Source organism: Diabrotica virgifera, chromosome 1 (genome assembly GCF_917563875.1).
Source record: "Diabrotica virgifera virgifera chromosome 1, PGI_DIABVI_V3a".
Classification (NCBI taxonomy): Eukaryota; Metazoa; Arthropoda; class Insecta; order Coleoptera; family Chrysomelidae; genus Diabrotica; species Diabrotica virgifera.
In genome coordinates, this window is record NC_065443.1 from 6,760,220 (window position 1) to 6,772,863 (window position 12,644).

General features: G+C 32.0%; 1 protein-coding gene across 1 annotated transcript in view; it reads left to right on the forward strand.

The window, feature by feature from the left end:
* The window catches only part of LOC126882444 (androglobin-like), a 37,510-nt gene that overhangs the window by 7,081 nt on the left and 17,785 nt on the right, over positions 1–12,644 (forward strand). Inside the window, exons 5-7 of the mRNA XM_050647409.1 lie at positions 2,915–3,260; positions 9,059–9,299; positions 11,809–12,092. Coding sequence (XP_050503366.1) covers positions 2,915–3,260; positions 9,059–9,299; positions 11,809–12,092 — 871 coding nt within the window. The remainder of the gene's footprint in view (positions 1–2,914; positions 3,261–9,058; positions 9,300–11,808; positions 12,093–12,644) is intronic.

Below are 12,644 nucleotides of genomic sequence, written 5' to 3' on the forward strand. Positions count from 1 at the left end.
AAAAATGGGTTTAAGGGGGAGTATAGTGCATTGCTGCAGTGGCCATTCACTATACTCACTGTAGGACCTACATTATTCGAGCTTTATTTTGCTACTCTTACAGCCCTGTAATTATCGCTCGTCTGGCCGTAGGGTAAGACATTTTGAACGCTTTTAAAGGGTTTAGTTGCGCTTTTTGAAACCTTTTGGCGATTTTCTATTGCTTTTTCATAAACTACCGATCATTTTAACAGTATTGTTTACGGTTAGGGCCAAAACACAAATTCTACTGGATTGGCTGGTCTCATAACATTTTCTACCCTTATCTATCTCCCAGTTAAGACTATAGACATTTTATTAATAATATTGTTTGCAGTTTTACGTCTTCTTTTTTCTTTTATGGGCTATAATACGTGAAGTAGCCCTTTTATATGCAGTAACATTCTGAATAAGCAAACAAAAATAGTTTGTGTTTTGTTTTGCAATGAAATAAAATATCTATATATTTTTTCATCAACATATTTTTTTGTCAACAATGAAATATTTTGACTTAACCTAATTAAATTGGATTGGGGTAAAATATTATACACTCGCTTATATTTATTCTATTAAAAACAAACGAAAAATGAACGACCTCAATTTTTTATTAAATAATACATGCCGCTGGTGTGGAAAATATATATCATGCGATAATATACACATGAGTGCGCCAAAGGGATGGTTGTTTATTAATGAAAATGTGATACTTCAGTTCATCGATGTATATTGTAATTTTTTATTATTTTAAATATTTCTGCCTCTAACTTTTTGTTTATTATATCACATTCGAAATTCTACAGAATACTAAGTGCATATGATTCACTGCGCGTCAGAGAAAAATTTGATATGTCAATCAAACTGTGTTTCCCCAAAGTTTACCACACCCTCTGGAATATTCTAGCATTTATAAAATACTGAAACTAAAACCCAACTACAGCTTGAGGTTTTCTTAACGTTCTGTTTTTTTATTCATTCGCTTGTGTTGGATAACAAAAAAGTTAGGTACTTTAACAACTAGCCATGTTCTTCATCATTACAGGGTGTTTCTAAATAAGTACGACAAACTTTAAGGGGTAATTCTGCATGAAAAGATAATGACCGTTCACTTTATAAACATTAATATGTCCTCAAATGCTTCGTTTTCGAGATACGGGATATTGAATTTTTTCTTACAAACTGACGATTTATTTATTACTCTAAAAACCGGTTATGATATGCAAATGAAATTTGGTAGGTTTTAAGAGGTTGCTATTGCGAATTTTTTGACATACAATTAAGAATTTTATATTCACCATTGGCGTGCATGAGGGTGATATTACGAGTCATATTACCCATATTCGCGCCAATGGAAAATATAAAATTCTTAATTGCATGTCAAAAAATGTGCAATAATTGTCTCTTAAAATCTACCAAATTTCATTTGCACATCTTAACGGTTTTAAAGCAATAAATAAATCGTCAGTTTGTAAGGAAAAATTCAATATCCCGTATCTCGGAAACGAAGCATTTGCGGGCATTATGTTTATAAAGCAAACGGTCATTATTTTTTAATGCAGAAATACCCCTTAAAGTTTGGCGCACTTATTTAGAAACACCCTGTATTGATGAAAAACATGGCTAGTTGTTAAAGTACCTAACTTTTTTATTATCCAACATAATCGAATCAATCAAAAAACAGAATGTTAAGAAAACCTGAGGTTATAGTTTACTTTTAATTTCAGTATTTTATAAATGGTAGAATATTCCACAGGGTATGGTGAACTTTGACAAAAAACACAGTTTGATTGGTACACCCGGTATACAATGATAATTTACCTCTATAGCAACAATATTATTATAGCGATATTGTTAAAAAATTAGACTATAACATATTAAAAAATCACTTAAATCGGACAACAGGTTTAGGAAATTCGAGACATCAAAAATGACCAATTTTGTGGGGTGGCCGTTTTTTGTGCCGTTCAGTGTATTAGGTATATAGTACAAAATCCATTTGCAGCCTGGCTGGTCAAGTGTCCCGACAAAAACTTTATTTCTCTGGAATAAATTTAGTTTTTCTACAATTATAATAAATAACACCGTAGTCTTTTCCCAGGGTATGGGCAAATATCAACCTCAATTTATTTATTTTGCTGAAAATGTTTATTACATGTGAATAAATATTTTTTTCTACAAGAGTTTTCTCGCATTTCATTATTTTGTATCGCACCCTGAAGGATTTGTAAAAATCCTTCAGGTAGATCGCACCCTCAAGGTAGACCGCATACTATCTAGACAGTAGCATCGATATGTTAGTGTAATCTTTTCTAGGGTATCCAAACGTCCCGTAAAACGGGATTGTCCCATTTTTAAGATGCAAAATCGTTGTTTTTATTTAAATTTTAATGCCCTACATTTTAAATTAAATTACATATTCGAAGCTAAATTGAAAAAGGTTTATGTCTCAAATTATTTGGCAAAAAGCATGATTCAATGATTACCTCTCCATGAAGGCCCCTGAAGAGGCCCTTAATGTCACGTATTTTCAAGTTTATGATTTGGTCACCCTAGTATTATCAATATAGGGTGTTTCTAAATAAGTGCGACAAACTTACAAGGGGTAAGCCTACATGAAAAAATAATGAACGTTTGCTTTATAAATATATGTCCGCAAATGCTTCGTTTGCCAGATACGGGATGTTAAACCTTTCTTACAAACTGACGATTTATCAATTGCTCTACAACCGGTTGAGACATGCAAATTAAAATTCGATAGGTTTTAAGAGGTGGTTATCGCTTATTTTTTGACATAAAATTAACAGTTATATATTCACCATTGGCGTGCATACGGGTAATGTGGCTCAATAAAATTGCAAAATTTCATGCTCACTATTTATTCAAATCTAATTCGTTTTAGATACTAAAAAATCAGATCAATTACCGAAATCTAAAAAAGTGAAAACAACCTTTGCCTATGAAGATATCACAGAATGGTTAGACTACGAGGATATCTACAAATCATTGCAGCTTGTAACGATCTACCACAGAGGATCTTCGTTTAAAGTCAAGACAAGAGTGTCCAATACAAGTAGTGACAACATTAAGAAGGAAACTAGATATCCATTTGCGAAACGACTGGAACAATTGCATGGATTGGAATGGAAAGAAGTTATATATCCTGTCATACCGCAAAAAAGTAGAAATGAACCCGTGTATCTATTTTGTGATTCATTGTTCAAACAAACTGTAGTTATTAACTTAAGGTTTGTATTTTATTCCCAAATACTTGTAGACTCCCATTTACAATTTGAAGTTAAGAGCGTAGGCCCAAATGTTTTACATCTATCCCTACTTTTTTTCTTTACACGGCAAATTGCTTGTAGTAAAATTCTCAGTGTTATGGAGTTGTAAACATTAGTTGACAATGACATTGTCATCATTAACTTAGAGATGGCTTTTGAATGTTCTTGGATAACCGTTACTTGTATAATCGCTTAAATTATGTAACTTAGTTAATTAATATGATTTTTCTTTCACTTAACTATGTATTAAGTAATTAAAATAATTTATTTACTATACAGTTAAGAACAGATAAGTGATAAAGTAATTTTTTAATAATACACACACCGGCAAAATTAGCCGAACACCTTAAAAATGGGACATGTTTGATGTCTCGAATTTGCTAAACCTGTTTTCCGATTTGAGTAATTTTTTTAGTATGTTATAGCCTTATTTTTTAGGAATATCGGTGTAATAATATTGTTGCTAGACAGGTAAGTTTCATTTTATACCGGGTGTAACAATCATACTGTGTTTTTTTCTTAAAGTTCGGAACACCCTGTGGAATATTCTAGCATATATAAAATATTAAAATTAATACTCGATTGTAGACTTAGGCTTTCTTAACATTTTCTTTTTTGATTAATTTGCCTATGGTGGAAAATAAAAAAGTTATGTGTTTTAACAACTAGCCATGTTTTTTATCAATAAATCCTCATGGTAGGTGAGGAAAGTATGCTAAATTTGCAGTTACTCGAGCGTTATGGGGATCTATTGGATTGTGAAGAGTGGATGCTAAAACCAAAAAAAGTTAAGTTAAGTTTTCCATAAAGTGTGGGACTCTCCATTTTTTAATTTAATTTTGCATTTCCACTAATCGTTTTTTCCAATTTTATAGCGCCATCTATCTATAATAGGAAAAAATGTTGCGAATAAAAGTTGCTTATTTTTACGTCAAGGATCCAAATCTGCAATAAAAATTGGGGTTTCCTATTTAAGATTTTAAAGTAACCCCCACCCCATCTCGCGGGGCTCGTGTTTGTTGTCATTCGGTAGATTTTTGAAAAATATTGAATAGGTGTATTTTGCAGTTTTACGATCTGATATTCATTTCGCGAAATATCGCAGGGTTCGTATTTAAAATTTATATTTTACCCCTCACCCCTCTCCGTGGGGTGTCACGAGCCCCCACGGTGGTGGGGTGGGGGATTTAATTTAAAATCTTAAATAGGAGCCCCCAATTTTTATTGCAGATTTGGATTCTTTACGTAAAAATAAGCAACTTTTATGCGACACCTTCTTTCGATTTATGAATACATAGTGCTATAATAGGAGAATAGTACATTGTTTACCGGGTAGGAAAAGCTTAACATTCCTGGACGACTGTGAAGATTGCTAAGTCGAGGCGCAAGCCGAGACTTAGCAACACAGAGTCCAGGAATGTGGCTTTTCCTACGAGGTAAACATACTATTTTTCCGCAAATCGTTTAAAATTCGACAGATATTGATTGATTTAAAAAAAACGCGATAATTTTATTCCCAAATAAATGGTGCTTTAAAATTCCTAATAAAATTACTTGGGTTACTATGGAAACGTATTGAGGTTGAATTGTCAAACTTGACAATGTTTTCTATCATTTATGTAGAACACTAACAACTGTACGGAAATATCATTTACTTACAGTAAGGAAATGACATTTCCTTACAGTAAGGAAGTCCTGACTTTTTCTTCAAGAAATTTTGACAGGAATGTCAAAATTTCCTGGCGATTTGCGGAAAAAATTATTGTTTCAAATGGAAAATTTAAAAAATGAAAAGTCCCCCACTTTATGGAAAACTTAACTTGACCTTTTTCTGTATTTAGCACGTACTCTTCACAATCCAATAGGTCCCCATAACGCTCGAGTAACTGCAAATTTAGTATACTTTCCTCCCCTACTATGAGGATTTATTGATGAAAAACATGGATAGTTGTTAACGCACATAACTTTTTTATTATCTCACATAAGTAAATGAATCAAAAAGGAAATGTTAAGAAAGCCTAATTATACTATCGAGTATTAATTTTAATATTTTACATATGCTAGAATATTCCACAGGGTGTTCTAAACTTTAAGAAAAAAACACAGTCGATACATCAGTATCAGAGTGCACCATCTCAAAAAACTTAGTTCTTCACAAATCAACTTTAACTTATTTTTTCTGAGGGCAAATATTTTTAATCTGTTGTAAATAGTCCATTTTTTTTTCAAATGGAACAATATTTTGGAAATAGATGTTTATTTTATGGTTCTTTTAGATGATAATTTTTAATTATTATTTTTTTAAAGAACTAAGATTTTTTTTTGAGTTGGTGCGCTATGAAACGGTTAACACGTGATTTTTTTAATAGTTAGTGCGTTTGGTATAGGGTATTTGTATGGAAATCAAATAAAAAGTTTTAAGTATTTATTTATAAAATAAAATTTATGGTACCAAAAATTATAATAAAATCAAAATTATTCCGAATTGTCACTTTCTTCAGCAGCGGCAGCTGTGGCAAAGGTTGGTAAGTTCTGGAAAAACTCGCAGTGAATTCTGGGTATTAGCAGAGCGACAATAAATCACGTTTTTTTAAGTTCTGGCACACCAGGAGGTTTATTATAAATAGAGAGGACGAGAGATGGTTCTTCATAAGCCACTCTTGTTCTAATTTGTCAAATATTTATGACCTTATATTTTTTATCAAAATATGATTTCTTATACATTATTTTGTATGGCTGGTCTTTCTCAAATCTTAGAATTTGCATTTCGCTCCATTTTACATTTTACTACATTTTACTTTGTCTCCGGCTTCATTTACAAAAATTTTCCCCATTTTTTGTAAATTTTTTACTTCATACACTTCGGCTGTTTCTTCTGTAGTTTACGGCCGTCCAGTTTTCTTAGCCAAGCTAATTATCGGTACCAGTTGCGATGGAATATAGAACGGGTTTCCCTTCAGGTATCTTTTTTTTTCTTTTTTTATGAGGGCATGCATCGCATCAACCTCATTTTGAGTATGCCCAACTACTAATAATTTGTGGGTTATGCTTTTTATTGGTAGATTTTGACAGCAATACAAAAACAAGCTAGCAATGAACTTGTTTTTGTTTTGGCCCGGGCAATTATCAGAATAACATATTATGTGCTCATATTGAGCTGCGTGGTTCTTTAGATATTACCAAAGACACGTACCTATTTCATTCACACCTCTGTTTGCGATACCTTCGTGCCACAAAAAACTATAGCCATGTTTATGGGAAATATCAAAAATAGTGAAGTTGTAACATGATAGCCGCCACATATAAAAAAATCACTCCGATTTCCTGTTGGCAGTGACAATACAGCTTGGAGATCGAAGCAACAAACTACAGTATTTCCATCTTCCTTTGAATTATTGATATCGAACTCCTTCTCTAACCGACTCTTTTTTTTCCTATTTTTTTCTGTAATATGGGCATCATAATTAAGTTGTTCTAATACTTTTTCATCTGCTGTTAAATTTTGAAATAAGTTGCAGAAACAACACTGGTCCTTTTTTGGCTGAAAAAAAGGAAATATTAAATTCCGTGTTAAAAATCATGGTGTAGTAATGGAGTTTTACGGGAATTTTCTGTTCTTCTCTACATTTTTCTTGATACATTCTGTACATAGTAGCTAAATTTAGAGATCAGTCTTAGGTACTGTTTGTTTGTCCTTGCTCTGCAATAATGAGAATCAATTAGTGGAAAAGATTTGATGTGGCACCTCACGAATTCTTTTTCATCATCTAGCACCCTTGGTCGCCCAGCATTTTCTTTTCCTCCGCGATTGTCATTCTTTACAAACCCTAACTTTTTTTTTCATTGCGGTAATTATTATCCTATTTGAAATGTTTAAAGTGTTCATAAAGAAAACCTTACATACTCTAAGTTTTTTCATTTTTTACCTCAAAGTAATAAGCTCTATTTTCACTTCTAAGACTCCCTTCTTTCTTAAATTGATATTTTGGCCTAACCGGCATTACACTTTTAACTATAAAATCTCGCTGCCTATTTACATCACCAAGTCCCCAGTAGTTTTTTAACAGTTCTTCTCTTTCTGTATCACTAATTTTTTCTGAACATTTTATTTTGCAACGGTCAGTGCAAGCAGCTTTCACAGACCGTGCAGCGTTTTCGTTGCCTTTTTTATTTTTATTAAAATCGCTCGAAAAAGTTGATCAACTAATATCACCTCGTGAGCACTGGTGTTATCTATCTATTGAAAACTTGTGTAACCACAAATATATATAGAAATAATTGCATGGTAGATACTTACAGCATCATCACTATGTCCACCACGTTCTTCCATACATCCATTTGCAACTTTTAACATATACATTGTTCTTTTGATCCCTAACTTTTTCCATGGCTGAATATTCATTATGACGTTAAAATAACTTCCAAAAGAGGCACCGAACACCTTAAATACAGAGAATACTCGCACGAATGACAATGAAGATGCAGATTTTGCAGGTATTTAACCGTTTCATACCGCACCATTATCAGTTGGTAGCTGACAACAGTTCTACCGATCAAGTTTCATTACGCACTATTTCACATGATGCGGTATGAAACTACGACGGTGTTAACAAAATATTCGATTCTGTATGTTAACAAGTCAAAATTTTTTTTATGGTGTTGGAATTTTTAAATGGTGCAATTTGAAACTGATAAATAAACATCTTTTAACCATTTCCTCATACTTATCTCAATATTGAAAAATTTTGAGTTGGTGCACTCTGATACTGATGTATCGGTATGATTGGTACACCCGGTATAAAATGATATTTATCTGTCTAGCATCAGTATTATTACAACCATTTTCTTAAATAATAAGGCTATAACATACCAAAAGAATACTTAAATCGGACCACCGGTTTATGAAATTCGAGACATCAAACATGTTCCATTTCTAAGGTGTTCGGCTAATTTTGCCGGTGTGTGTGTATGGAACGCTTAGATAAATTTCGGACATCTTTAACAACAAAATACTTGGATAGCAGAATATATCCTCTGTATATAGGTGCATTCTCTACTTGAATCTTCCATAAATAATAAACAATAATTAACTTTTTATTAATTTCACCTCTTAAATCAAGTACTTATCAAATACACTATCAATATTATTTGATAAACAACTCAAAATATTCCTCAAACCGTATCAAATAATGAGTAGCTTTGTTCGTCACTGTCTTGTCACCACATTCTGTTTGACTGAGTACGTTGTATGACAAAGATAGCGAATGTTCGATTTGGAAAATATCCCCACGGACATGATGTTAATTTTTTCGAATTCTGAAAAAACTAATAAATATTTTTAAAAAATTAAACACAGAATGAAATACTACATTATTATCGAGGACCGAAAATCCCTTAGAATAATCAAAAAGTTCCTTATGAATGAGATATTTGAAATTGAAAATAACACTAAATTTTCTCTTTTTTCTTGTCCTTGTAACTTATTAAAATAACCATTATAGAAGTTTTCAGGAATATTTGGCCCTCGGTAATAACGTGATCTTCCCTTCTGCGTTTACATTTTTCAAAAATACATATTATTTTTCTCAGGATCCGAAAAAAATGAATGTATTTAAATAGCACTGAGGCCGAAATTTTGCGCCCATCCCTTTAACTATTTAAAACCATTTTAAACGCAAAGTGATAAAAGATCGTATCGTCCAATAATTACAGTACTTGTAAAATAAAAGAATAATAAAAAAACATGTTACTATTTCTAGTCAAACTATAAACGATTCTATCTTTATCGGAAAACAAAAGGAAGCTGTGATCAGGGTAGTTGAACCAGAAGGTGAATGTGGTGTATGCCCAACAACGTTTATGGAAAGAATAAAGAAGAATATAGAGCCGAAAACAACTAGTGTTAACCCAGATATATACAAAAAAGTTCAACCTTATAGTAAACGAGACATACCTGGATCTTCTATTGTTATATCAAAATTTAATTGGAGTTCACAAAAGGTACTAATAAAATAAGGTTTCAATAAAAATTTTATTATAGAATTTTAGGTGTTCGTAAAAAGCTTTAAATGCAAGAAAAGGAGCAAGAATATGAAACTATTAGGTCATATAAGTTGAGAAATACAGAGAATACTGAGAAGTACCAGATGATCATAAATCGAAAACAAGAAAATACTAAAGAAAATAGAGAGGGTCAAAACGTTGAACAATTATGGAACTACTTCAAAGAGATAATACTATATACAGCGACAGAAGTATGTGGAACAAGTAAAAAGAGCAATAAAAGAAAGCAAACTGCATGGTGGAATGAAGAAATAAAACAACAAGTTAAAAGAAAGAAACATGCTTGGAAAATATACTTATAAAACAAAACACCAGAAAACTATGAAGAATATAAAAAACGCAGGAGACTAGTAAAATAACTGGTTACAAAGGCAAAGAAGGACAAATGGACAGAATTTAGAGAAAATATGGAAACAAACAGTAAAGAGAATCAAAAACTGTTCTATGGAGTATTAAAATCAATGAGGAAAGAAGTAATTCAAGAAATAATAGACATAAAGAATAAAACTGGCGAAATTCTTACAGAAGAAAATGAAATAATGAACAGATGGAGAGAATATTTCCAAGAGATGCTACACACTCACTGCTATCATGAAGAAACCAATGTAGCGAACCAAAGAATAGAAGTAGACAATGTAGACCCTATAACCATAAATGAACTGCAAGAAGCTATTGCAGAAATGAAAAACGGAAAAGCACCAGGCTATGACAGAATAACCAGTGAAATGATAAAAAAAATGGGACAAAATGCAACAGAGCTATTATTAAAAATATTTAATGCAGTTTGGAAAGAAGAACAGATACCGATGGACTGGCATAAGGCACAGATAGTGCCGATTTATAAAAAGAGCGATAGAACAGATTGCAACAATTACAGAGGAATAACACTGTTAAGCACTGCCATGAAAATATAGGAAAAAATACTGAACAAAAGAATAATCGGAAAATTTGACAGCACACTCGAGGAATCACAAAGCGGCTTCAGAAAAGGCAGAAGCACCCAGGATCATATATTTACAATCATGCAAATAATAGAAAAAAAATATCAGCAACAGGAGAAAAAATTGTATATGGCTTACATAGATCTTGAAAAGGCTTTTGACACGGTACCAAGGCAAAAATTATGGGAAATATTAGAGAAGAAAGGTATAAGTAACAAAATGATAAGGGTAATTAAGAACATTTACAACAACAATGTGAACTATATCATCAGCCAAACACAACATCAAAACCATTTACTACGAACGACGAACTTAGACAAGGAGGAGGATTAAGTCCAACACTGTTTATAATTTACATGGATGAGATAATTAAAGAATGTAAAGTAAAAGTAAAAAAAATGCATGTGGGTTATAGAAATTTAAGAAGAGTAGACATTTCAGAAGGAGCATTCGCCGATGACTTCGTCATATTGGCCGAAAATGAGAAACAACTAAAATGGAATGAAACACTAAAAAAATATGGAATGACATTTAATAAAAATAAAACAAAAGTTATGGTCATGGGGGAAAAGGAAGAAGAAGAAAAGATAAACATAAAAATAGGAGAAGTAAACATAGAACAAGCACGAACATTCCAATAATTAGGAGTAGAATTAGAAGACAACGGAAGACAGGAAAGAGAAATTAATAATAGAAATCAAAAAACAATGAACCTATACCATGCAATGAGCAATAAATTCATAAATAAAAAGAAATAACACGAAAAATAAAAATTAATGTATTCAAGTCAATATATAGACCTGTATTAACCTTTGGTTACGAGTCATGGGTACTAACAGAACGACAAAAGAGTAAAATACAGGAGTAGAAATGAAATACCTTAGACGAGTTCGAGGAGTTACCAAAAGAGATAGACTATGGAACACTCAAATAAGAGAAGCTTTGGAAATCGAGTCAACGTTAGAATTTATATAGAGAAGGCAACTCAGTTGGTGGGGTCATCTTCAGAGAATGGATCAGACAAAACCGGTGAAAGAAATTTGGCAGGCAAAAACGCAAAGAAGAAAGAAGAAAGGTAGACCACGACAAACCTGGGATAGAACACTAGGCAAAATAATCGAGAAAAGGGGAACAACGTGGATAGAAGCAAGGATGCTGGCTAGAAATAAGAAGGAATGGGTCAAATTTGTACATAATATAAATGTATAGCAGTTATTAGTTAAATTTAAGATTACGTTGTTTTTGTATTGTATTATAATGTAATGTATTGTCGCCTTACACCACTATGTAGTAAAAAGGTTTTTTTAAAACATATATAAAAAGCTTTAAATACAAGGGTCATACAAGGATAATATCTGACAATAATTACAGAAGGAAAAATATATAAATTCGAAGAGTAGAAAGATTTTTTTATAATTACACAAGAAAATTATAATAGAACACTTAATTTCAAACAATTTCACTTTTAGAGCGTTTCTAAATATTTTAAATATTAAGTTTTTCAGGTAAACGAGTATATTGGGGAACTTTCTACAACAGGATCAAGTAGTTACGTACTGAATCTCAAAGCAGGACAACACATCTTGATGATTTGGATCCAAACCAATGGATCTTATTGTTTACAATTCTTCTCTAATACGTACCTCTGCATTGGAAATCTGGAAGAGACATTGACGTTGATGAGCAATGACCCTTTGTTATTTAAACATGCGTATTGCAAATTCACAGAAGATTTAGAGAACCTGATATACTCTTTTGGAATAAAAGAAGGATTTTTGGCTGCTTTAAGGTGTGTAATCAGACATATTTTAAGTTTAATATTTGTGTTGCAATATTGTCTAACTAGTTTATTTCTAACAAGTCTCTCTGATGATAAGTAGTAGTAGCGGAGTAGTAACTGCTAAATTTGTAGTTACTCGAGCGTTATGGGGACCCATTGGGTTGTGAAGAGTAGGTCCTAAAACCAAAAAAAGTTAAGTTAAATTTTTCATAAAGTGGGTGACTTTCCATTTTTTAATTTAATTTTCCATTTCCAACAATTGTTTTTTCCGATTATAGCGCCATCTATCCATAATTCTAAAAAATGTCTCGAATAAAAGTTGCTTATTTTTACATAAAGAATCTAAATCTGCAATAAAAATTGGGGACTCCTATTTAAGATTTTAAAGTAAAACCTCACCCCAGCTCCGTGGGGGGTCATGTTTGGTGCTATGCGATAGATTTTTCAAAAATATTGAATACGTGTACTTTGCAGTTTTTTTATCTAATTTTTTGAACACGTATTTTTTAGTTTTTGGATCTGACGTTTATTTTGCGAAATATTCGCAAATCGTTAGATTTT